Genomic DNA, 27,659 nt, shown 5'->3' with positions numbered 1-27,659 from the left:
AGGACACATGGTGTCAAACGAGCGGCAGTGTGGTCTCACTTTTCGGTTTTATTTTACAAAAAAAAAACCACACACACAGAAACCATCAGCTCTATGGTTGCTTCGAGCTCTGACATGCTGCAGAACAACACGAGTACAAAACACACTTTACAAAAGTTCACACTCTGAATTATGGAAGTAAAAACTAGCTGTTATATATATATATATATATATATATATATATTTTTTTTTACAGCGCACAGAAAAAACAACATTGGTTTGATTAAAAATAAAAAAGGAACAATTTTAAAAAGTCTTCACACACATTTCTTCTTTTCCAGACATGAATTACACCAGAAAATCACCTTCAGATCCTCTCATGGCCACGCAGCAGAGGATTTAACACTTGACCTTTGACCCTCTCTAGAGAGCCTCTGCTTTTCTCCTTGTCGTCTTCCCTCTTGGCAGTGTTACTGCCTCCGGCTGATCATCTTGCTGGAGTGACTGTTGAGAACCTTATTGAAGAGATCGTCTGAAGAAACAGAGAATGAAGCAGAGCAGATTCAGATGAGAGTGGCGTGCAGCAGGAACTAAACATATCATGAAGACATTACAAACACTCACCGTTCCTGAAGCCCCTGGAGTCTGCCTGCAAGACACAAAGGAGGGCATTGCAGCCCAACATGTGATTCAGTAATCAGAGGACAGGTATTACATCAATCTTTCTGATTTCAGGATTTTGGACATTTTGAGGTGCAAAAGTGATATTCAGATTATTTGTGAAAAGGTTTTTTGGCATAAAGAAAGGCCTTTCTCACCCTGGAAGCGGGAATGGCTCTGAGAGGAGCTGCAGGTCCGTCGCTCTGCTCTCTGTCCACCTTTGGAGCTGAAGACACAAAAACGCCAGGTCAGCTTTAAAGGACAGGTCTACATTTGAAAATTGCTTACTTCGCTTCAATTTTATGTATACAGCGCCAAATCACAACATCAGTGGCTGCATGGCGCTTTATATTGTAAGATAGACCCTACAATAATACAACTATCTTATCCATAGTTCGATGTTGTAAACACGGTACTCACGCAGAGGTCTGATGATGCTGTTGACCGCGTGGATAATTCCGTTTGTCGCCATCAGGTCAGCGTCGGCCACGGGGATTTTGTTGACGTAAACCGTGTAGTTACGCTGAGAGACAAAGAAAGGCGTCAGACTCGCTGATTATTCCTAAGAAGACAGCAATACTGTGCAACATCTATGGTCAACACAAATTAAATATGCCTTTAAATGTGAAATAAGATACAAAGTGCTGAATAAAATATTGAAAACAAATATAAAATAGACAAATTAGAGATGAATAATCAAAATATAACAACAACAACAACAACAACAACAACAACAACAACAACAATAATAATAATAATAATAATAATATCAATAATAATAAACTGTGTATTTAAACAAAAAAGATTTCGACATCTTTTAAATAACGTTTTTGAACCAACCAAGCCCAGCTCTAGCTTCTCCCCCTGCAGAGTTTGGAACCTGGTGTGAGAGGAGACGCCACCGCTCACCAGCATACTCTCCCCCAGGTGATACTTGAGCACACCTGACAGGTGCTGAGGGTCACCTGGACACAGAAACACAAACGGTTCTTACTGTGCGTCTGATCTCATTTCCTTCTTCATGCTAAGCTCTGGTATAAGCCACGACTTGCTTTGCCCCGTGTCAGTAGATGACTGGAATCAGAGCAGAGTCTCTGTATGTCTTTATTAGGGTGGAAGCTGCTGCTGTTTGTGCAGCAGATTAAACAAACAGTTTGTGAACATTCAGCGTGTTCAGTCCAAACAAATAGCAGAAAATTAGCCCCCCTGAGAAATCTCTACAAACCACCTCTCAGTATAAACTGCTGTAAAGAAAATAGACGCTTTCCACACGTGTGTGGAAACTGTCCATGTGGATTAATTAAGAATGTGAATAAAGAGAAGCTGTGTGGTTGAACAAAACTCACGCATCAGCCTGTTGCGTTCATCCTGCGGCAATTCATTGAAGGCATCGTTGGTGGGAGCGAAGAAGGTGAACACCTTCTGCTGGTTCAGAAGCTCGGTCATACCTGCTGTCTGGATGGCATTGACCAGCGTGCTGAAAACAGCAATAAATGATGTTAGCTCAAATGGCAACTACACAACAACACACTAACACCTCTGCTTCCAGTCATTATGCAACACCAAACTAACAGCTTTATGATAATCTAGGCTAACAGCTGACTCACTTTTTTGGAGCTTCAAACTACAAAAAACCCTTTTTCACTGATCATAGTTTGTGCAGTTGCTGCTCTGTGCCTCTAAGGTGCACTGTAGAGTCATTAAAACTGCCAATAGGTGACAGGGAGTGTTTTTGCTGTACTTTTCCATCAGAGAAACATGATTCAGATGGTACAGATCCTCACATGAAGCGGTCATCGGCCTTCAAGACATCCATGATGTTTCCCATTGGTGGAGTGATTACTTTGTCCACTGTGAACATGGTGGCATAGCGTCCAACCTTGTCATGCGCAGCGATACAGGCGTTCTCGATGCAAAGGTTCTACAAAGAAAAAAAATTGTGTTTAAATACCTAACACTGGGCTTTGGAATCAGAAAAAACGAGTTCTAGTTATTATTATTACTGTTATTATACTGTTTAGATACCACTGCTAGCAAGCCAGAGTGTTTCTGATATATTTGTTGATCTAATATTTGTTGTGGAAACCTGTTAACCTTCACACTGACCATGCTGAGTTTGACCATCTTGATTTTGAAGGTACCCTTCTAGTTATTATTATGTTGCTTAGATTAAAAAACCTGACCAACTAAAGCTTCTTCTCTGTAATGTTTGTTGACTTGCGGAGGAAACCTGACTACAGGCCTGAGGGAATCACAGATGACTAAGAATTTTTTCATGCTACTGTCTCCACATTCTAGAGTCTAGTGTAGGATATTATGTTGGTCTTATCTTTACAATGTAAAGTGTCAAACACAAACCTTAAAACATACTTCACATTAAAATGTAACAATTAATGGTGTAATGTAACTCTGTGGCTAAGTAGACAGGTTTATATCCTCTTTAAATGAGGTAACACACCACACACAGTCCCACAATGGTTAAGTATGGAAAGACCTAACCACTGTGGGATGCAGGAAGCTTGATGTGGTCTGCAGAGTTCATTACCGAGCAGACAACCACCCACAAACCAGACCTGGGACATGTGGAAACGAGCAGAAACACAAACGCCTCACATCCTGTGTCACCAGAGCACAATCAATACTACTGCTAGGACGTATCAATGCGTAAAGCATCAGTGTGAGAGGCAGCTAATCCACTACAAAATCAGTTCATTTTTCGGTCATTCATCGATTATCTGACTTGACTTTTGCAAAGTATGTTTCTGAGAGCCTAAGGAAAAAACTAAAACTGACACATAGAGAGGGGTTAACAAGGGCAGAACAAGGGTCAACGGAGGGGAGAGAAACGGGGACCAAACAAGGGCTAACAGCGTGCAAGGGAGCACACAAGAACCAGCAACGCTAACATGGGGTAAAGGCCAAAGTGACTCAATACAGGGGCGATAGAGGCCAAATAGGTATCAACTTATTAGGTGTAAGCTTGTGAGATTAAAAAGGTTTTTAACGTAGACATAGTTATAACTGACCTTTGGTCAGCAGCCAGCTTGTTCCAAAGAACAAGACCACAGTAGCTGAAAGCACCCTCAGCAGGCTGAGATCTGATTCTGGGAACCGTTAAAAGATCTGCATCTGATTACTTGAGAGGTCTTACTGGGTTAGAGAATCAGCAAGTTGAAGATAGGCCAAAACGTGAGCCTTGAGGAACCCCTGGTTGGATTTTTTTTAACTACTAATCACAGTTTAGGTCTCTGACCTGAACCAATGAAATCATAAAGGCTTTGAATTAAATGTCATGATCAACAGTGTTAAAGTCAATAATGAGATCAAGAAGAACTAAGACAATACAAACAAGGACCAACCAAGTAGAGGGTGCACAACATAAAGTAATCACCCAAAATAGTGACATGGTATGACTAATCTGGCTAGCCTACTCAGCAACTGGTGATGCTGACTGTTCAGCTCCAAACAATCATGGGAAAATAAGCATTTATTGTGTTTCATTTATTACTTCAATAAAGTTCTGTCTGCATGTTTCAAGTTAAAGTTAATAAAGAAAAGAGATTTTCAAGAGAGATGAAAACCAGCATCTCGTTAGGAGATGGAGGCGGTTTAATTCCTCATGGCAGCAGCAGACGGAGGCAGCAGCTCCATCAGAAGTTGATTCTTCAGCAGCAGCTTCCTGTTCTGACCACAAACAATCACATAAAACAAAACCACATAAAAGAGCAACATCTGCTGTGAACAGCCTCTTGATCCAGCAGAGAACTATCCACACTCAATTCAGCCAAACAGCTGAACAGTTGGCTGTTCTGCATTCAGAATATTTAACTTGTTTCAGGTCCAATTAAACACTCTCATGGCTGTATTTTGACACATGATGAAACAGTACTACTCTGCTTCTTTACCCTGTGAATTCCAAGTACTCCTAACCACATCTGTACACTTCTAGAATTTGTGATTTTTGGCTGTTCAGTCGCCCTAACAGAGAGTTATGGTTAGTAACCACAACTGAGTCTGAGACACAAGGAATCTGAAAAGTGTCTCTAACAAACTGTGGAACAAACCACCAAGTAAAGAAATGTCAGTTCTTACTTTTCTGTAGACAAAGACTCTGAGTTTGAGGCCTCCCAGTGTCTCCAACTCCTGGCCATGGTATAGAGCCTTGGATGACAGCTGCTCCTTCAAGACGTGATTACTCATTAATTTTCTCATGCTGGGAGTCATTGTCATACTTCCTGTTAGACACGTGGAAACAATGGCTGTTCATACCCATTTCTGATTATCCCTACAGGATGGCAGGAAAGGCCTTTTTTGGGGGCCACACGTTACCTTTAAAGGCGTCGTTCAGGGGAGCAAGCATGGTCAGAGCCTCAGACCCGGTCAGGTGGGGGGTTAGACCAGCTTCAACAAACATCCTGGTCGCAGTGGAAACAGATGAACTTTCAGCCAGCTCCAGGAGAGTTTTAGCTGCAAGAGACAAAGAAGTATTAATACTATCTCTGGTACAACTAATAATCCTTTTAGGTAACCCTAACCCTAACCTAAAAATGGTAACTGTAAATTTTCCACCATTGTTCACTTCCAGTGGTACTCAATGTGGACAAATGTGACTTGGTTTATTTTAATATAATTGGTCCCATAGTCACTCGACACCACCATCGGCCCAATCAATTGGTTCAAGGTGTGATTTCATAACACCAAAATTTGATTTGGTTGAATACCACCCAGGTGTAGAGATCCAAGAAGTGGACGGATCTTGTCTCTTAGTCTCAGTGAGGACCCTAAACTTTGAAAGATCTGTAAAAATAATAAACATGAGATTTTTTTTGGATCTCCTGCTAAGACAGAAGCTCTTCCAATGACCTGAAGGTGATAATTCAACTCTGAGTCCATGATTATTCCAAGTGCTTATGTTAAAACCACTACTGAAGGACTATTTTGTGCGGATTCCTTGTGCAGCAATATCTTCCCTATATTGGGTGAAGCATTGTGGTATTAGTAGTATTGTTTGTAGTGCAATTACCTGAGTCAGGAATGAGCAGCTCGCCGATGTAGTGGATGACTCCATTGGTGGCTAGCTGGTCCGTCTTGGTGATGATAGCTTTGCCATTCAGGGTCATGTGTTCTCCATCACAGCCGACCTCCAGCATGGTTCCCTGCAACGTTTCCATTGGTGTTCCTGACACAATCGACTCTGCGCAGTGCATGTTCTTCAGGATGTGGTAGTTGAGCAGGTCTGAGGGGGCATACAAAAGTAATTAAAAATATAAACAGAGCCAGATAGAAGGAGTCAGAGTGTCTTGTGCCAGTCACCTTTTAGAGCTATGGGGTCTCCCAGAATTCTGTTGAGGGTCTCCCGAGGAATCTTCTCGAAGGCGTCGTTGGTGGGAGCGAAGACCGTGTAATGACCCTCGTTCTCCAGCATGGTGGTGAGACCTGCAGCAGCAAAGGCCGTCTGAAACACAGACAATGAGATATACAAGAAAACAGAGACAAGAGTTTAAGCTGCTTATTCCATCAGAACTTACAACTACTACAAGTGTCTGGGGACGTGCAAACCTATTGCTGTAGAAAAGCTAAATGTTCAGGATTTCATAGCTCTCTAATTGTTTTCTGTATGTGACAGATATGGACAGCAGTCACCCAGAATCTGTTACTGTGGAGCATGTGGTTAAAAATGTCTTTTTGACATAAGAAACAACTTCTGTGAAAAAGATTTTTCCCCAGTGTCAACATACCCATGGCCACACTCTAAATTGCCAGACAAAAGGTGGTGGCCAGGGTTCTTCTTCTTCTTCTTTCATGTTTGACGGCAGCTTGCATCGGTGGCCAGGGTTTGAAACAACTAAATGCAAAGAGGGATAACTGGACCGCACCACCACTTCCTGCTGAAGGGTGAATGTGTGTTTTCTTTAATTTACAAATAAAGTAGTTGTACTTCGTGGCTCAAGAGTTGGGAGTTCGCCTTGTAATCGGAAGGTTGCCGGTTCGAGCCCCGGCTTGGACAGTCTCGGTCGTTGTGTCCTTTGGCAAGACACTTCACCCGTTGCCTACTGGTGGTGGTCAGAGGGCCCGGTGGCGCCAGTGTCTGTCAGCCTCGCCTCTGTCAGTGCGCCCCAGGGTGGCTGTGGCTACAATGTAGCTTGCCATCACCAGTGTGTGAATGGGTGGATGACTGGTTGTGTAAAGTGCTTTGGGGTCCTTAGGGACTAGTAAAGCGCTATGCAAATACAGGCTATTTACCATTTACTTAATTAAATGTTTGAGTTTAGTTTAGGGTTTAGTAGTTTTGATTTCCTTCTTTGGTGTTTAGTTTATTAACAAACAAGACTGTACTGCATTGTTTGCTGTTTATGATTGTGTTTTGTTTAGTTACCCCTCGTGTCTCAACGGTCTGATCAGCCATTATATATACCCTCGTGTGTAATTTCATGTGGAGGTCATTTATGTTTGTTTGGGCAGTCATTTGGTTTGTTAAGTTTGCAGTCTTTGCCTGAGTTGAGTTTTGTTTCTTTGACCTCTTTTATGAGCTCAACATTTATGACTTTTGTAAATATAATTTTTGGGTTGGGTTCACAAATGAAAACCCTATTTTTGTAATAATTCCTGTGACTCCTCCTGCTTTTTCAACTCGGTCCATCACAATGTCCCATAGAGGTCTGCAACAGCAACTATGGACTAGCAGGTCCAGTTAATGGGGTAGACCTTAGATTCAGAAGGAGAGTTCATGGGACTTTAGAATTTTTACTGATACTTTACCTTGTGATATATTTTAATGATTTACTGTGATGGAATCAAACTCTTTGTCATTTTATGGTGAAAAATGTTCTTCTTAAACTGCTGAGGTATTTGCCCCTGCTATGTTTCACAGCCTGGTGAAACTCTCTGTGATAGTCATTTTATACCCAGTCATGTTACTAATGAACCTAATTAGCTGGCTGATGTTCCACCAGCTGTTACACAACTTTTACAGTTCCTTTAGCTGTTCATGTAACAACTTCATTTAAATATTTTTAGATAAGCAGGTATTTCTAATTTCGTAGGCTGTTTTAATACAATTTTTTCCAAAGGTTTAAAACAACAAAAGGATTTTAAATTCAATGGACTTACACGCAGAGTCTCCAGGTCGTCATCAATGTCAATGATTGATTGCATGTTGTTGGAGATGGCTGTGATGACGCGGTCAACCACGTGCACGATGCCATTGGTGGCATGTTGGTCAGGTTTGACCAGACGAGCGCAGTTCACAGTCACAATCTGTAGATATAAGAAGAAAATGTATTAATGTGTTGTTACTGCAAATATTTGTGTTACGCCTTTAACAGTTATGTGTATGATCATACATTGATGATCATACACGTGATATGATACCTAATGTAAGATAATAATGATGTTCAGAGCAAGACTGTACATACAGCCTCAGTTTTGAGCCTGGAGACAGTCTGGTAAAAAAAAGTATCCTAACAAGCACTGGAACTGCTGACCAAAGTCCTCTGTGGAGAAGGGAGAGCAATAGCTTAGCTGATCAATACTCAGAACCCTGACTAAAGTCGGTTGTCTCAGCTAATGATTCTTCCTGCGGTGGTTTCACATTAATTACAAATTTCTCTGGTCTATATTCATGTTATCATGACAGCTAAACTTGATTCCTGTGCCAGAGTTACAGGATAACAATAGTATGTCTTCATTCACCCCATTGCTGTAGTGGTGTATATGGACGGGGGCGTCCTGGTACATGGAGGAGAAGGTGGATCCGTGCTTCAGCTCCTCAGAGGTTAGCCGGCGACTGACCATGTGGTAATGAAGAGCATTTAACAGCTCGATATTCACATTGCTCACCAGAGCGTCAAGGATCTCCTGGAAAACGACAACAAACGACACACAATGAGTTAAGCAGGAGAACCATCGCTGATTGCTCCTCACAAAAGGAGCGCGAGGTTGCAGTAAAAGTGTGTGAGTGTGTACTGACTGTTGGCAGAGATTCCCAGGCCTTGTTACTCGGGGCGAAGAAGGTGAAGCTTCCTGGACCTTCGATCTCCTCCCTGAGTTGGGCTCGATCAGAGTACATCTGAGTGGTGGAGGCGCCAACCATGCCCAGAGTGCTGTAGATGTTCACAAGAGGCAGCGCTGCAATGGTGCACATAAACAAACCCAGCTGATGACTCTCTGCAGTAAAATCCCAACAGATGTTTTAAACATATTTAGTGTAAGGGGTGAGAGGTCATACCTGCAGGACAGCCCTTCTCCCCGGGAATCTTCTCATAACCAGGGCAGCACTCATAGGTGATCACCCTGCAGAGAACACATAAAAACACAGGAGAACATGAGGATTCTTGTAGACCTTCTTGTATTCCCTGACGTCAGAGCAGAGGCTTCATGTCAGACTTCATGTTCCTGTTTCTCTATAAAACTCTCTGCCGCATCAGGAGCTCGTAACTTGTCTGTAGGGTTTCTGCTACAGGATACTCATAAATTCCTGTCTGACAGTAATTATGCTAATAAAGTTACGAGCTGCATGAGCAGACCTGAGAGTCTGCAGGTAGTGCAAGTGGTCTTATGAAATGACAAAAAAAGAGCTCCAGTAACCAATCAGCCCTTACCTGACTCAACAAAACCCACCTGTTTGTCCAGGAAAACAACAGCTTCTACAAAGCTGAAGACCCACCTTTGTTTACTGCATCAGTACTTTGCACACTAACCACTAGTTTATCTAAAGAAAAGACAAAAAACTATCTGTATTATGGCTTTAGCTGAATGGAAGACCTACACATCTTTCAGCCTGAGTAAGTCATCAGATGGAAGGAGTTAATATTGTACAACACAAGCTAAAAGGGGAACTCTGAAACCAAAGATGTCTTCAAAAGCAACTTAGACTTTGAGAGAGCTGGATCTGAATCAGAGGCAGCTCAACTCTTTGCTGGATTATGTCAAAGTGCTGAATGAAGGCAAAGTATAAGATAGTGGAATGGCAATATGATAGGAACATCATCCTTCCATGTGTGCCTGTTTGGTGGCTCTTCAGTGTGCCTATGTACAAATGACACCAATCTACCTATTTAAATAAGCATTTGTATGTAGAAGACAAAAGAGAATGGGCACACCCTCTGGATAATCACTGGAAAAGTCGGACCTATTGAGGCCACAATATTAGCCAGAGAAAAATCACGCTGCTGTACTACAGCCAATATCATCCAGTGGGACAGGTGAGCACTGAATTTTGCTGATGACCCTTTTCTGAGCGCCCAAACATGACTCATTTGGACACAGAGTGGATGAGGTGAGTGACATGCTGCCTGCAAATTATGGAAAAGAGAAGAAAAACAGACAAGGAAAGGCTTTGTGTTTCCCTGAGTGTTTTGGATTCACAGTTTGAAGTGTATTCCACCAGAAAAATTATTCTGCATCCAGAGCATTTAATTGCCCTCTGATTTTTTCCAGTTTCTCACTGACTGAAGAGTTTTTCAGTCATGACATGCAGATCATGTTATGTGTGCTAGATTTACATGTCACACATTAGTGGAAGCAGCACATCTACTATTCCTACTCATTGTAAAGCTGTATGTATGGGACTGTTTTTCGTCGCTGCACCAACACATTCGCAGTCTGCCCACAATCTGTTCTTCATGGTGGGCAGAAGGTTCCTCTATGTCTGAAAAACAATTAAAAATAATTGGAATTTGCATCAAATCACTAGAAGAAGCCTACGCGTCCCACCAAGATCAGGAAACATTGAACAAAATATGCAAAACAAAACTAGAATTAAATGAAACTATTAATAAAAAAACACAATTCCTTATACAAAGACTTCGCTTGCAGAATTTTGAACACAGTAACAAATCAGGTCGATTTCTAGCTAACCAGCTAAAAATAAATAAAGAAAAAACAACTATATGTGCTGCTAAAGATTTATCGGGGAACACAATATATGATCCTGGAAGAATAAACAACATTTTTAGGGATTTCTATGAAACTTTATACTCACCACAAATAAACCCATCTAAAAATGAAATTGATCTGTTTCTTGACAACGTAACTCTTCCAAAATTACTAGACAGTCAAGCAATGGAACTGGATTCGCCACTGACGCCAAGTGAACTCCAGGAAGCCCTGATAAGTATGCCCAATAATAAGGCTCCAGGTCCAGACGGCTTCCCTGCAGAATTCTACAAAGAATTCTGGACAATTTTGGCACCAGTATTCCACAGCATGTTGCAGGAAATCGAGGAAAAGGGCAGACTACCACCAAATATGAATTCTGCCAACATTAGTCTCCTGCTAAAACCAGGCAAAGATCCTTTATTTCCCTCAAGCTATCGTCCAATTTCTCTTTTAAATGTAGACCTTAAAATAATCTGCAAAGCTCTCTCAAAGAGATTAGAGAAAATGACCCCCCTCTTAATTCATCCTGACCAAACTGGTTTCATAAAAGGTCGGCACTCCTCAACAAACACTCGTAGATTACTTAATTTAATAGACTACTCATACGATAAAAACATCGAAACCATAATATTATCTCTAGATGCAGAAAAAGCATTTGACAGAGTTAATTGGAAATTTTTATTCGCAACTTTACACAAATTTGGTTTTGGAAACTCTTTCATAAACTGGATAAGAATATTATACAATTCCCCAACGGCTCGTATCAGAACAAATGACCAGACATCCTCCAGCTTCTGTCTCCTGAGGGGCACCAGACAGGGATGCCCACTCTCCCCCTCACTTTTTGCAATTTTTATCGAACCTCTAGCAGCAGCATTTAGACAGGCTACAACAATTAAGGGCATAAAATGTAAGAACATAGAACATAAAATCAGTCTCTATGCGGATGATGTGTTGCTTTTTCTGCAAAACACACAAACCAACCTCTCTGAGGTAATTACTTTAATAAACTGGTTTTCAAGAGTTTCAGATTATTCAATTAACTGGCCAAAATCTACAGTTCTCCCCATTAACTGCTCCTTCCATAATTCTTCCTCTGCCCCACTGCAATCCGGAAATATTAAATATTTAGGTATTAATATCTCTCCTAAGCTTTCAGACTTAACTAAACTAAACCACATCCCACTTCTAAAGAAAGTAGAAGGCGATCTGACTAGATGGAAATCTTTACCCATATCACTCATGGGAAGGGTCGCCACTATAAAAATGATGATCTTGCCAAAAATAAATTACTTATTTTTGATGATCCCTAACAAACCATCACAAGATTGGTTCAGATCTCTGGATTCATATATTTCCAAATTCCTTTGGAAAGATAAACCCCCGCGTATCAGCTTAAAAACGCTACAAAGAACCAAGGATAGAGGAGGATTAGATCTGCCTAATTTTCACCAATACTTCTTAGCCAACAGGCTTCAGTTCATCTCAGAATGGTTAAAACATACCTTCTTAGTTGAGCCCTGGCTAGATGTTGAACAGGCACTATGCAAGGCTCTAGAGATTTCAGACCTACCATTTATTAGCTCAAACATCAAAAGACATGAATGCTTTAAAAGTATCAACATCAGCTTTTCTCTGACAGCATGGTGGGAGTTTCTAAAAATAACGGAGTCTTCATTAATCCCATGCAAACGTACACCTATCTGGAATAACCCTGACATATTACAAAACAATAATATGATTAATTTCCCAGAATGGAGTTGTAAAGGAATTAAATACTTAGAACATATATTAGAGGGAACAGAATTTATTCCATTTGACAGACTAGTTGAACAATATGGGATCAACAAGACAAGGTTTTTAGAATATCAACAAATTAAATCCATAGTAAAAAAGAAATTTAACCTCAGTCAAGTTGAATTACAAACACCACTAAGTGCGGCACATTTTCTTACTCTTAAATCCCCCAAATTATTATCTAAAATATACAGAACACTTTCTAAATTAGATGAATCAATATCCCTTCCTATTGCAAAGTGGGAAGCAGATTTATCAGTCAACCTAGACCAAAACTTCTGGTCTCAGATTTGCTTAAAAACTTTTAAATTAATTAAAAATCCCAGTCTGCAATTAATACAATACAAAATACTTCATAGAGTGCACTATACAGGTCATCGGATGTTCAAGATGGGCTTTACATCTTCCAACAACTGCTCACACTGTCAAGGCAATACACCAGACAATTACATCCACGCTCTTTGGTTCTGTCCACCAGTGCAAAAGTTTTGGCGCGAGATATGTGAAGACTTATCAAAGTGTCTGAAATGTAACATTCCAACCTCCCCCTTAGTGTGTTTGTTGGGCAGCTTAGATAATGTCACTTCAGAAAAGAATATAGCCCATATGATCTTCACTGCCCTATGCATAGCCAAGAAAACAGTCCTCATGAACTGGAAAAATAAAAATAATCTTAATTCTAACCAATATAGAAATTATCTATTAGATTACATTAGTCTTGACACAGCCTCTGCCACCACATTAGATCAATTGCTCTGGGCCCCTTTTATCAGCTCCATCACCTAGTGGGGGTGGGGGGTCATAGTTTGGTCCCGCCTTCACTGTTGTGATTGGTGAGGGGGTAGGGACAGGCTTAGGGCGTCGGGGGGTTCCCCGGAGGCATCTTCCTTGGGGGGCTCAACCCGGGGTAGCGGTCACGTCCGGTTGAGGGCTCTGTTGGCTCTCAGGTGACTGTTTCCTCGCGGCTGCGTGCAGCGGGGCTAGGGGAGGGTCTGTGCTGACGGACGTGGGTTACTGACCTGGCAACCTGGCTGCCCCTGGGTGGGTCCGGGATGGGCGTGAGGTTTTGGGGGCGCTCCGTCTCTGGGCTGGGGCCCGGGCCGGGCCTCGGGTCCTGGTTGGTGTGTTGCCGGGGTTGTGGGCGGGTGGGTGCATGGGGGCCCGGCCCTGGAGCAGGGTGCCGCCGGTGCATCGAGCCGCCTGGGGGGCTCTTCAACTGGTGGGGGGGATGGTCACATCTTGCAGGAGCTTTCTTCTCTCAGGAACTCTCTGCAGGAGGGGGAGATACAGGAGAGGTGGAGGAAGATCTCAGCCTGGGCGTTTACCGTCTTATGTAGTCTGGAAGATGTGTGGTTGGTGGGGTGGGTGCAGTTTTCTCTGTGGTGGGGTTGGGTGGACTGTCCAGGGCTCTGTGGAGCCGGGGGGCGCTACTGCACTGGGCCCCGGTCTGATGGGCCTGGGCCCCCCTTCCCTGGCGGGTCGCGGAGGGTGGGAGTGCCTACTGGGGTCAGCGGGGGAGCTGGCCCCAGGGAGGGGTTACCTGCCCCTCCCTTCCTTCCCTCCCCATCTCCAGCTGCCTCCCTCTTCCCGCTCCTCCACAACCACCCACACATGCAGGGCCTTGGAGTGGGGGTATGTCACCAGGGTGCAGAGGAGGCTACCCCCCCCCCCCCCCCCCCGTCCCCTTCTGGCTGCCTCTGCCTCAATTTTATCCCACAACTTAGACATTCACATTATTCACACTCTCATTACACATACATATAGGATCTTGGGGGTGGGCACAATCACGGAGTCCAAATCACCATCAGGGTGTATACCTCACCCCTGACGTCGTTGCCCACCTCTCAATTTTAAATACACTTAGTCATTGAGGGTTAGCAGGAGGGACTATGCGCTTACCTGCTGCTCTCTGGCAGGTAGCTCCATGCCCTCCTGGGTTTTAATTGCACCTTAGAACACATATGCATCAACACTACAATGAGCGGGTGGAGGGAGGTTTGGAGTCTTCTCCCACCCCCATTCTCTGCGGCCTGCTGGAGCGGGAGGGCTAGTAGGAGGAGTTGGCCGTCCGACTGCGGTCTGGGGTGTGGGGCCTCCCTGCTGCTGCGGAGTCGGGGTGGTCTGCCTCTCCCCACCGCAGGGAAAAGGGTAACACCACCTGGGTCTGGGTGCAATTCCCCCCTCCAGGGGCAAGGGTACCTAGACCCGGTTTGTAGAGTACGCTTGGGGAGTGTGATTGTGTGTACAGCGTCTCTTTATGTCTGTCTCCACGTTGGTTGAGTGTGGAGTGAGTGCATATGAGAGCATGAGGGTGGGAATGGATGTTTGTGTCTGTGTGTGCCTGTATGTCTGTGTCTATATGTCAGGTTGGGTATCAGACGCCACCTCTCTGGGGACACCTCAGGCCCTCCAAGGTTTGGAGGCCTATCTCCACCCACCACCACTTCCCCTGCCGGTGGCGGACTCCCTCAGGTGTCGGTGTGTTGGTGGTTCTTTGTGTCTGGGGGTGGGCGTCCGGGTGCACACCGGCTCACTCCTTGGCGGCCGCTTGTCGGGGCCTGGGGCCTGGGGCTCGTTCGGGCCCCTTTGGAGGTGGGGTGCCCCCGGCCTCTCGGCCTAGGGCTCGGTCACTCAGGCGCAGCTGGGGGCCGGCGGAGCTCACGGGCGCGTCACTGCAACTCCCCCTGACTTCTGCTCCGCGGCTGCTGGGCGAGCCCTCATCTGGGACTCTCCTCAGCTCTTACTGGGACAGTGGCGCGGCTGCCCCTCTGTTGGTCTTCCATGGTCTCTTGTGTTCTGGGGGCCTCTGGATGTCTGGAGTTTTGATCTCCTCCATACCCGCTTCACACCCTGGAGGACGGGGCTGTGGCCCCCCCCACACTCCCTAGCAGATCATTACATGGAGAAACCTTTGGAATGCAAGCATGCTGATCCACACAGGTATGCACACATGGGTATTCACAGACGCGGACTAAAGCTTTCTTGGCTGCTGCCTCAAAGCACACTGTGCGCTGTCTATCTTGCGTGCTGCACAATATCGTTTATTACTTAGTAAATACTGATATCTATGACTAGCTAGTTTATTGTGATGGTGCTTTGTTTTCTCTATTATTATGTTGCTCTTTGTTGTTTGCTGTCTCCTCTGTTTGTTTTTGTTTGTTTGTTTGTTTTTTTTTTTTTTCTCCATACAGGTGACCCAGGAGTTTTTTTTTTTTTTTCTCTCTCTTCCCCCCCCTTCTCACCGTCTCTTCTCCCCTTTGGTTTTCTTTCTTTCTCTCCCCCTCTCTCTCTCATTCATTCCCCCTGTCCTATTTATTAAAAAAAAAAAAAAAAAAAAAAATGACAAAGGATGAACTGAAGCTCTGCCATCACGTAATGTCGCATACTGCTGTTTCTGATGTCATTTAAAAAAAAAAAAAAAAAAAAAAAAAAAAAAGGAATTCGCATTATAAACATAAACTTGTCTGAGAAAGGAGGAAATTAAGAAATGCTTTGGTGACAAGTTTATGGTGTCAGATTGTAGTTTAAAATCTTTTAAAAAATCCAAAAAACACAGTTTATTTTATAAATTATGGTCTGGATGTAAAAAAAAAATAAGGAGAAAGAACAGTATGGCTTATGGCTGGGTTACCCTGTGAGTGACAGGGATTAATAATGGATTCTGACTCTGATTACCTAGTGTACCTAGTGGTCACTCTGGGAAGTGCACCCACTGAGCAGGATTTACAAGCAGTAACTGTGGGACCAGGAGGACCTGTGGAGGTCTGTCTGCTGGAAAAATCTCAGAACGTTACTTCAGCTACAGGCACATGTGGGCTGCAATGAAGCGTACAGCCTGAATGGAGCTTTCAGGACTTCCTGTTGAGATTTCCATAATAAATGTGGCTCCGCCGTCTGGGCTCATAAAGCTCATTTCCTCAGAGAGGAGAAGAATCTGCAACCAGACTAGACGTCTGAGAGGAAACCTGCACCCACTGCCAGGAAAAACACTAAAACCAGGGCAGGAGCCCCCATCCAGCTCCTCACTTCCTGTCCACTACAAAATAAAAGGTCATTATGAAGAGAAAAGTGGCAACTCGACTGCAGTTTGAATAGTTCTGGACATGAACATTACTAGTTTCAGTTTAACCGGCAGCTTGAGGGTGATTAAGACTTAACCAAAGCAGATTTGAACTATTATGTCACTGCAAAGGTAGTGAAGAAGACTGCATACCCATAATAGTCAGTGTCTTTTAAACTGAGAGCAAATGAACATAATTCAGCGGGGGAAAAAAATCAACCGTTGGCTCAACAACCTTCACTAAAAAAAGCTTCTCAGCTCTGACAAATACTTTGATTACATGTATGACAGAGTAATTCTTCATTTATTTGAATGTCGTCTTCAAAGACTGTTTTATAAAAGACAGAATCAAAACTGGAGAAAACTTCTTGGTCAGTCTGTTTATCGAGCAGTTTGCTGGGGTTGAATTCCAGAGGGACATAACAATGACACACAGTGACAGTGACAATACTATCATTATGAAAGCTCTAGCTACATGTATTAGAAATACGTTGGAAATAACAGTGGGCCAAAGATTAAGTCTTGAGTCTTGAACACCGTAGTTAGAATGTAGAAGGTGGAGAGCAGATTAGCTGAGGTGAAGCCTAGCAGACAGCCAGCAGCTACAACCACCTGTGTCGCTTTAATATTTAATATTTATCCTGCATGTATAAGCCAACCTCTTTGTGTCAGCCTGCCTCTATGTTGCATGACATGGGAACTTTTTAATTTGCAGCTGGAGATAAATCGTTGATTGATCAGTCTGCCAGCAGTTGAATTCTTCTATAAAAATCAATTTCCTAAACTTCCTCCTGTGTCAGCTCCTCCACTATGTCCTCTCTCTGAGACGTTCTGAGTCTATAAATATCAGATGTGTATTTTCTTCAGCTTTACGAGTCAACAATTGTTGGAAGGTTGACTGGCAAATTTATTAAATATATAAATTTTCCTGATGGGAAGAGTCCCCTGATGGAGGAATCTCATTATGAATTTCTGAGTTTCTTGTGTTTGTTTTAACAGAGCGATTAGTGGACGAATCTTTCAGTGAAGCCAGGACCACCAACCAGTCACTGCTCCATATTAACACTTAAACCGTCTGCGAACAGAGGTCTTATTTCTGCTCTCAGGTCCTCTATAATAAAGTTTAACGTCGACAAAGAGAAAAAGGAAGCTCCCAAAGCTCCCGCAGCCTTCATCACATAAGTGCAAACATGTGAAGAGCAGCTACTGATGGTGTGTGTGTTAATGTGCGCAAACACACACTGGACTGATTATCAAAGCAGATGGAAACTCAGGTCCCTTTTGTTCTCCACATAAGTAAAGATGGCTGCTGTGGATTTATGACAAAACAAACAGAGCAAGGTTGCAGTAATTCTGCCGCCGGGATCGAGCTGCTCGATGAAAACCTTAAAAAAGAAATGCTTTCACATCAGTCAGCAGCACGTCATCCTTCAGATTGTCAGAGGAAGCTTCAAACATGAAACTGCCAGCCATGAAAAGCCTGAGAAAAGTTTCATCAGGGATTAAAAGTCATTTCCAGAATGTAAAAACAAGGTGGACACGTACAAATTTTGTCTTTGAGAAACTTTTATTAACTAAAGCTGATGAATTAAAGTTAGACACCACAGTGAGGCAATTAAGGGACGAGTTACACAAGCTTGGTTATTGTGAGGGTGCGGTACATAAACGTGTGCTAGTTAATTCTAAATGAAATGCCCTTTATTTAACAAAAATGCCTGTTAATGATCTAGATTTTTTTTCTACAAAATTAATACTTTTACACAATATTTAAGAGCCAGAAATCTAATCTTCTGACCGAATTCTGTGTCATATACACCGCACAGGTGCAAGATCACTGATTTTATTAACATCTCAATAAAAACTCTGAATAAGTCAGTCATGGCAAGCTAACAGCTAACAGTTTAAATCCAGACTCTACAAACCACATCACACATTCCCAATAATCAAAGTCTAAACATAACACAGCTCAAATCATAGTCAAGCGTTCCAAACTTCATGTGTACATCAGTGTGTACCGCTATATGCCTTATTATGTGGGCAAAAAGGACAGAAAGTTCAGTTTTATTTTGCATTTTACAAATAAAGGATTTGAAAATTATACTAAATTGCTTCTAAAAAATCTTGTAGCTCTAAAAACTACCAAAGCTCTCAGAGGTTTCAAAGCTAGAAGTGAGCTTGAACCTTTGAAGCTCTGAAAGCTAGTGGAGCCCTTGAAGGTGTCTGAGCTGTCAGAGTGATCAACGCTCTCAGAGCTCTTAAAGTTCTTGGACCTCTAACAGCTACCAGAGGTCTCAAGTCTTTGAAGTTCTCAAAACTTGTGGAGCTCTGGAAGCTACCAAAGGCTACAAGGATCTGGAAAGTCCTCAAAGCTCTCAGATTTCATAATAATTATCAAGACTAGGTTGGGTAGCAAAAGATCAGCGAATAACTTTGGACACCAGACCTCTGTGCACTATTATAAAAAGTTCTGACACATAAGAAATCACAGCAAGAAGATCAAAGGGACAAAAGTAATGTAACAGTGATAAAGATATGTAGACCAGAGTGAAATCCCCCCATCAGATCTCACCCAGCTGCTGAGCTTTAAACATCTCCAGGCTACATCTCTGACCTTTGAGCCATGTTTTAGCAGTTGTAGGCTGACACAAAGTCTCTTCTCGCAGTTTGACTCCAAACCTTTAACGCATTTTGCTTTTGTTGTTTTAGCTCCTAAACTGTGGAATGAATGAACTCTCACAATCTGCACAGCTGCCTCCTTCAGTTGAAAACCTGTTGACTTGGATAGTTTTACCTCCTTTAACTGCATATTTTGATCTTTTGTTCTTTATAACATAAATAAGATGGTTACTTCAGTGCTGTTATTGTAAGTATTATTATTATTATTAGCAGTATTACTTAGGGTTAAAGAAACAGATGTGGCATTAGTGTCTGACAGACAGAGGGTACTTTGAGGACCCGGGGTTCAGAGGGGGGTTGTAGTGAATTACGATGGGAGTTATGAGTCTTCCTTCTGCTGACCTCTAACCTCCGGATCCTCCTCCACAGAAACCCACGGGTCCAAAGCCGCAGAGACAAAGACATGACTGTTAGACTCAAAATGCCCCACCAGTGTAAATCCAACTAAACTGTCAGAGATAAGAGCTCAGTGTTTCCACACCCACACTGTGGGTGTTGTAAGATTTGTGTGCATGGGGCGTCAGGGTCCTCCAGCAACTTCACTTCCTACAAATGTCCACAGAAAGTCTCACTTCCTCTTTCTGTCCTATTTGCTGCCAGCTGAAAGAATCTGTTTGTGAGAAACATTCAGGCTGAACTGTGAGCTGCGTCAAGGCTGTGTCCAACATCCTGACTGGACACATTCAGGACAGGAAATGCACAAACACACAGGACGAGCCTCACAAATGCATGAATAAATACACAGAGTAAGCAGGAGAGATGAAAACAGTATGAGACAGAAAGAGGTGGCGGACAGGAGGAGGATCATCTTCAGATACAAGACGGGAGAAGAAAATAGTGGAGCAGGCTGAGAGATGAAGAAGATGAGGGAACAGAAACTAACTAAGAAGAATTACAGTAGAAGAAAGAAGAAGTAAATGAAACATTGCAAACAAAGTTATGAATCATTTCTTATGCTGTCTGTTAAACTGCTGAAGCGGACATTTCCATAAGTTTGCCTCATGATAAATCTGTGACAGAAACACCAACGCCTTCGGTTTGAATTCAACACGCACCAATAACCGATCAGCTGATACTAGACTGTGGCAAATAAAAAGACATTAACCAGAGACAGGGCTGATATTTAGCTCTTCTATCTGGCTTGCTGAATATTAAAAATTAGAGCGACAAAGACCAAAAAGGTTTTAAAATTGTTATTTTTATCATCATCTGTGTAAATCCAGACTAAATGCTCCAATAATTCTAACATGTGAAGCATTCCTCGTCCAGAGCTCATGGAGAGATGATGGATGGAAGAGTCACCCAGGACACCAAGATTCAGGTTCCATTTAAAAATAAAAGTAGATGTCCGAATTAATATTTTTAGACTCCGATTTAAGAACTCGCGTTATAACGTGAGTTCAGGGATGCCACGATCTGCTGATCTAATTTAAAGAATCTCCCCAAATATGGAATAAATAAAGTATTTCTCATTGATAATTGATCTGAGCCCACACGAGCTGATGACTTAGCTGATACCCTTCCACAAATCCACTTTTTCATCTATTTTGATTTTAAATACTTCACACACACTTACTATGCCTCTGCAAGCTGTTTTGCAACCCTCTTTTCTTGTTTCAGCGTCATATCTGCTGTCACTGACGCCTGCTCTGATCTGTGAGAGGCTCTTTGTGCTACACACGGAAAGGTGGGGCGGTCCCAGAGCAGAGTTTTACCAGTAAATCTAAACGACTGCAGATATAAATCTCCTCTGACTGCTCCTTTGTGGTGCTACTTTAACCCTGTCTGGGTTCAAATAGACGCTTTTACAACATTAACCACATACCTTCTGACTTTGTGTACTCTGTTTTGGTGGTAGTTTTTCTTTTTCTTTTGTATTTTGTTGATTTTTTTTTGTCTCAGTTTAGTTTTTCCCGTCGAGAAATCTTCATTTCTCCACAACATCCATCACCTTCCTCTTACATATTGGACCAAAGCTGAGTTTAAAGTGGCAGCAAACAAACAAACTGCTGGCACATTTTGAAGGCATGAATGCATTCACACTGACAGTGGGTGTTTGTGTTTGGTAAAATGTGCTGTCAGAGGCTTGACAAGTTGCAAATGTTCAGATTTAAAAATCAACACTGATATTCATGTTTGAGTTTGTTAGAAAAAGAGAAGCTAATAAAGTCTGGGGAAAGCTTGAGTGGACTGAATAAATGTGGTTAAACAGCCTTTAAATCATATTTAGTTTCATGTGTCCAGCTGATTACTGCTTTGCTAAACTGGCTACTGGATATAACTCAGAGTTTAGTTTTTCTGAGTGAGATTTAATGCCTGTAGTGATGAATGTTATGTAGATTAATCAGGAGAAAAGCTGTTGTTATCACTGCAGAGGCTTCAAGTCCAAATCCCTGTTTATGTGTTCTGTCATTTTGATTCAGCATTTGCAACTGCTGCTTCATAAGTAAACTGTATCACTGTGTTCCTGTTAAACAGTGTTGTCTGTATAAACACATGTATGAAAAATAAGCCTCCTGTCTTTTAAATCTTCCTCACCCACCGTCACCTTCCTCATGTTCACAGCTCTGCAGGGACACTCCGCAGCCAGCTGCGTTTCACTCAAGAATGTGCCCATAGAAAGAGTCTGGGAGGATTTTAGGATTTAGCAGCACGTTTCCTCTGCAGCGCCTTCCAAACACATACCAAGCAGAAATCCGGATTTAAAATAAAAATCAAATGCAGCGTTTAACGTTCAGAAAGGTTTTTCCTCTTTGGGCTGAAGATGGAGGTGGGAAGTAAATGCAGACAGTAAATTTCAGTGGTTTACAGTCAGAGACACACACCCACATTATTAATGAGGCAGCAGAGGCCAGCTGTGCTGCAGATCTCATGAGCTGGACAGGATTAAAGCAGAGTGCTGTGTCTGTCTATTCCTGTGAGGACGAGTTTCAGTTTTAGACTTTAGGGCTTTCTGGCCCTCACTTTAGAACTGTTCACACTTGGGCTCAGGTTTAGCTTTAGGCCAAATGAGATGAGTTCTCACAAAAGCAGGTGTAAAAAAGCAGTCTGTTTCTCGGCACTCATGGAGCTCAAATGGGAAAAATCAGCTCTTAAGTGAAGTCGGTTTTAATCCAAGTGTTTGTGGATGGTTCTGGAATGACTTGTCTGACTGGCCAACTTGACCTCGTGACAAAAAAAGCCAAGAAAATCAACAGTATTTGATTTTTCCACTCCCAAATTTCCTCTCAAACTTTATGTGCATTCTCTTGTGTTCCTAATGTTCAGATGATGTGCATGAGGTCTTTCCTATTTGTGGATGCTTTTCACCTGACAGACTTGTTTACTATACTGCCTGATTTCCAGTGTATGACCTCAACTTTGATCAAAGACTTGGATTTGATAGACACTTACAGCAACAGCAACAACAAAAAGGCTTTCACTTTATTTACATGGATGCATCAATAGAGATGAGTTTATTAAGAACAAACTGGTTTCTGTCATTTTGAGGTTTAGATTAAGTCTTGTAGTTTAGCTGCTGTTTAAGGTTTTAGTCACTTTTAAGGACTTTTGTGGTTTGAGGATTTGGGCTTTGTATTCCTGGGTTAAGTAATATTTCCTTCTTTTTGTTTAGGTTATTCTTTCTTCCCCAAGTCTTTATCTTCTTTAAATGATAAGCGGACAGTTCTTATATAGCACTTTTCTACACTACCTGAGCACTCAGAGCACTTTATACCACTTGGCTCATTCACCAATCACTTTTTAAAAAGAAAAATATAAGTGCTTTCTATCTAACATTCACACTTCAGTGGATGCAATAGACCAACTTGGGGATATTTGACATGCAGACTGGAGGACTGAACCACTAACTTTAGTACATCACTCTACCTCTACCTCCTGAGCTACAGCCACATAGAGGCACTTCTTTTATTTTTAAAGTATCTCTCATGTCTTGTATTCAGTTTTACTTCCCTCGTGTGTTTGTTTTGATTAGTTTCAGCTGTTTCTTGTTGCCCACCTGTTTCTCTTATCTTGACTGTTGTCAGTGACTATGAGTGTATATATAGCCTCAGTTTCTTTTATCAGGGTGTCTGTGATCTAAAACTGGTACCAAATACAGATGGAACTTAGTTTATGTCATTGTCAGAGCAGAACAAAAAATAAAAAAGGTATATGTGGGCATGTTTTGGCAGATTTGGAAAGAAATGGCTACCACAGCAGGTAGCTCCACGTTTGATTTGGTAGAGTTATGCACTGGATGCCCTTCCTAATGCAACCCCACAGCGTCTTGCCATTCACCTGGGAGGGATCTTTTGTTTATCAAGTGAATGTGTAGAGACTAGCCTTACGTTAAAAGTCTTGTTATGATCATATTCCTATGCTCTGTAAAATAAAGCTAAGTGAAGAGGACTTTGTTTTCCTATTCTGGACCACAGTGTGATTCATAGGCAGGTATCTGGATTCACTCTTAGGACACTGGATGCTGTTTATCATTCTGCCTTCTGGTTTATTACTGGCAATGGTTACAGCCATCATCGCTGCAGCTTACATGGAAACACTGGATGTGCTCTGCAGTCCTTACGAAATAATATAAACATTTTACTGTTTATAAGGCTGGAAGCTTCAGTTTCACATCTACTTTGTCCTTGCGTCGTATCCTTATGTGACTTTAAACTGGCATGACTGTAATTCAGAGCTACCCTCATTGCAGTTTAAATAATTTTCAGAAACTCTCTGGACGACTTTACAAGCTAAACTCACTTTTCAAAGGATGAATAAGTGTTTTTAATAAATTAAAAACTTGCTTTATATACTTTGAAGAACATCATTACCGCAGTTTGGGGACTGAGTTCTGTGTTTCAACCTTATTTGATCTGAAATGAAGCTTTAGGTAGGAAACACTGAAGGAATTCAGACTTGACTTGGACTTAAATTAATGACTCGGACTCTAACTCGAGAGACTTTAGACTTAGACTTGAGGACTCCAAAGGAAGTGAAATATATCAGAAAAGTCAATGTATATGTTTGCACGTGTCCTTTAAATGAACTCATGAGACTGGGAGTGGAGTCTCAGCCTCAGATGTAAACTGACTCTGAAGTTTGTGCTTCGCTCTTTTTATTCTGAGGTTATGTAAGAGGCAAGTACACCTAGGGAGAAGGACATTTCTCTGTCATCTGAATACAAACTCTCTCTTTTTAGCAGAACTAAAGTCAAACTAACAGATTGGGGTGAAATCAAATACAAAAATCAACTCAGAACCACAGTTGTAACCAAAAGTGAGAAGCAGTCGACCTGTGCTCTGCTTCTTAAGGAAAACTAAGAATGTATTTAAAATGGTAAATATGGCAAAAAGTGCAGTCCGTGGGACTTACGTGGGTTTGCCACAGATCTTGCGGTGGTACCACTGTTTGCAGTTGGTGAAATATTTCTTGCTGGTGCCTTTAATCTGTTGCATGGCGCAAACATTGGGTCTGAAACAGAAGAGAGACAAAGAGGAAAAATTTTATTTTAATTCAAATGTTTATACTTATTAACCACTTTCATTTCCAACATACAGAGACAGTCGGCTTAAGTAAACCGCTAATCCTAAGCGTGAGAGCAGAGACACGTAGAAGCTCTGTTAAAAGTCTAAATCAAAGTATTTGAGTCATCAATTCATAAACTGAAACAGACTGACAGCCATAGGTTTCACAAATGATAAACTGGGACTGTCAAAAATTCAGTTCATACCAACTCTGGTAAACATAATTATCCCCAATTAAGAAAAACACTCAAACTCACTCAAGCACAATGTTGTGATCTCAGTCGGCATGCATATCGTTTCATTGTGTGTTGTTCTGTCTGCATAGGGATAAATATTAAGACGAACCACACCACACAATTTAGAGCCTAAGCTAATTTGCACTGGCTGTCTCCCGAGGCGTCTGTGCAAAACACACACACGCATGACTAATAAGCAAAACAATCTATACCATAAATCATCCACAAAGAAATCCCAAACTCAGAACATAAAGGACAAACAGAGCAGTAAAATACATGAAAGAGCAGATCGTTCATGGCTGCAGGGCTGATCCCTCTGCAACAACCGTCAAAATGATTAAAATGATCTCAGTTTGAGTTCTGCAGGTTAGGAATTTGTCACGTTGTTGACCCGAATTGAAAAAGCTGTTTATCCAAATGAGGATTTACGTAATGGCACCTTACAGTTCCCACTAGCTGACCCATGTGATTATATCCATCGAGGAGCCAGAAGGAGAAGGCAGGAGGAGGAGGAGGTCTGATATTAGGTAATTCTTCTGTGCGGAAACCAAGTAAGCAACCGTTTTCTGAAGTGTTGTTTCTAGTTTGGTAACTAAGAAAATGTTGTCTGCCCTTCTTCCCTTCCAGCCTGGGCTCACAGCCAGATGTGAAGTATTTAGGAAAATGCATTTGTCCTTGTACATGAACACAGTTTACATCGCTTTTTTCAATTCCAGTCAGGGTGACAGTGAAACCGGGAGTTTTTTCCTCTGAGAACTTTTCTATGATCGTTTTGTAAACCTATTATAGCTGTTAAAAAAAAACAAAAAACAGAACACGTGAAGAAAAACTTTTTTCTAAAAGTTGAGGTCATTAAAGTTGATGGAAACTAAACTTAAAAGTGAAACTGCCGTCGTTTATAAAGGTTTTGGCACTGGTTTTTGTCAAATGGTCGATGACTGATTGCTGGAGCTCTTTCTCTAACATCGTAGGGTCTTCAGCTTAGGTATAGAAATTAACTTAAATTGAACATGAAGAGTTATGGCAGATTATATCAACCAGTACAGAGTACAAGCCGAATCACTGTAACACCCTCACACGCTGACTCTCGGCTTACACTCACACAGACTCGCTCAGGCTGGCACTGGTTTCCTGTCTGTGAAGGAAATCCAGCTGTTTAAACCCTGACCCCCCCCCCCCCCCCCCCCCCAACCATGGATATTTAATATCGTACTGCAGTACACAAAGAAGAATTCAGATCCTTCGCTTAAGAAACAAGAAACCGTGTCACTCCAGTGAGAGATGAAAATTACCACCACACCTGGCACGAATTGAAACCCTGGATTCAGATGGATATCTGGAGCTGGGCTAGTTTTTTCATATTTTCTTCAGAAGAACCAGGATGTCTCCCTTTTTGTGTGTATATTTCAGTTGTATTTGTATGAAGTGTGAAGATATGACAACAAATATTCAATTATGTCACATCCCACAACAGTGAAGAATGACTAGATGTGGACTGACTTGAAACATTAATCACCTGAGTTGGCCAGAGCTCCACCTCTAACAAAAACCCATCAAGTGAATCCATCCAGAACTTTAAAGGCAGTCCTGCTAACAAACAGACACATTGAACCAATCACATGAGGAGATGATGCTCAAAAAGTCAGCGACTTCCTTCCGACTATTTCTAAAATTATTTTTTTAATTGTCCTTTTATCATCTCTGATCATTTAATAGTTGCTTTATTGATTTTCAATTCTCCAGTTGTGCTTTGGAGGAGTGCATTATACGCTTTGAGATCATGAGGAAAACGTGAAGTGGTAGTTCTTGAATAAACTTGATCACAACCATTGTCCAAATATAGAGATACGCGCTTTTCCCTGCACAGTGAGGCCATAAGAAACAACCGTCAGACAGATGTGAGTAAAATGAATATTTTAGCTGAGGTGTAGTGCAGAAAAAAGCTGCACAACACGAACTAGATTAAAAATCTGCAGAACATCTGTTTTTCATTTGCAGCAAATAAGTATATTCATGACGAATCAATCAATAAAATTCAGTCACTTTCTAGTAGTCGCCCTTAGAAGGAATCTTTTTATTTCTCCAGTAAAAATATTCGATACACGTCATGTTCCTGCGTAATGAAGTACTTTTATTTTCATACTTTGTTTCCAAACCGGGACTTTTATTTCTTTATTAAAGCTGAAGTTTTAGTACATTTAGTGTAGTGACTAAAGGACCAGAGTACTGACACTCCCGCAGATTATCGATCACTCTCTGATCATTTCTATTGATCAGCTCAGTAGTAGTTGAGGTTCAGTCGGGCAGGACCAGGCTCGGCTCGGGTCACTTAGATTCAGGAGAGAAAAAAAGAAAAAAACCTCACCCATGCGTCCGGCCTCTGATCCGGCTGTGCTGCAGGACCGCCTGGAACGGAGACCGGGCCACACACGCGGTCAGAACCAGGGCAAGACCCAGGGCCAGCGCGCACACATTCATCTTCACTTTCTGGAGGTAAAACCTGCTGCTGGTGCTTCTTCTTCTCTTTCTTCCTGTGCTTTTTCCTCCTTCCCTCTCTGCAGCCCTCGGTCCCTACAGGGACCAGGACAGTCCGGCTTTATACACCGAAGAAAGAGGAGGAGTGGCGAGGAGGATGGGGAGGGGCGCACCAGAGCAGAGCTGGGAGAATCCTTTGTTGCAGAGAAGTACTAGTACAATTGTGTAAAATACTCCCCGGCAAGTTGAAGTTTTTAAGAGTACCCTGCAGTAACATGAGACTACTGCTTTGAATTCACGAGTCACCGATGATGATCGATATATTATTGGTTTATGTGTAGATTGTTCTTCACGAGTCGATCAAATATTTCTCTTTTATCTGGTGTGAATCCC

General features: G+C 42.1%; 1 protein-coding gene across 1 annotated transcript; it reads right to left on the bottom strand.

Annotated features, from left to right (window-relative positions):
• Positions 1-28: 28 nt before the first annotated feature.
• On the bottom strand, positions 29-27,396 carry tgfbi (transforming growth factor, beta-induced). Its single transcript, XM_085417140.1, has 17 exons — positions 27,157-27,396; positions 24,404-24,502; positions 8,867-8,931; positions 8,609-8,766; positions 8,332-8,496; positions 7,750-7,896; positions 5,953-6,094; positions 5,663-5,875; positions 4,969-5,106; positions 4,732-4,874; positions 2,424-2,560; positions 1,986-2,116; positions 1,480-1,604; positions 1,060-1,162; positions 798-865; positions 604-628; positions 29-511 (listed from the first exon to the last, which is right to left on the bottom strand). The coding sequence occupies exons 1-17, from the start codon at positions 27,267-27,269 to the stop codon at positions 450-452; spliced, it is 2,034 nt and encodes a 677-aa protein (XP_085273266.1). The 5' UTR covers positions 27,270-27,396; the 3' UTR covers positions 29-449.
• Between the last annotated feature and the right edge of the window lie 263 nt (positions 27,397-27,659).

The sequence above is a fragment of the Rhamphochromis longiceps genome, linkage group LG2 (genome assembly GCF_057381845.1).
Source record: "Rhamphochromis longiceps isolate RC_006_pf linkage group LG2, R_longiceps_female_GT1.1, whole genome shotgun sequence".
Classification (NCBI taxonomy): domain Eukaryota; kingdom Metazoa; phylum Chordata; class Actinopteri; order Cichliformes; family Cichlidae; genus Rhamphochromis; species Rhamphochromis longiceps.
Note: the sequence above shows the minus strand (reverse complement) of the source record. Positions and strands in the feature narration are given on the sequence as shown.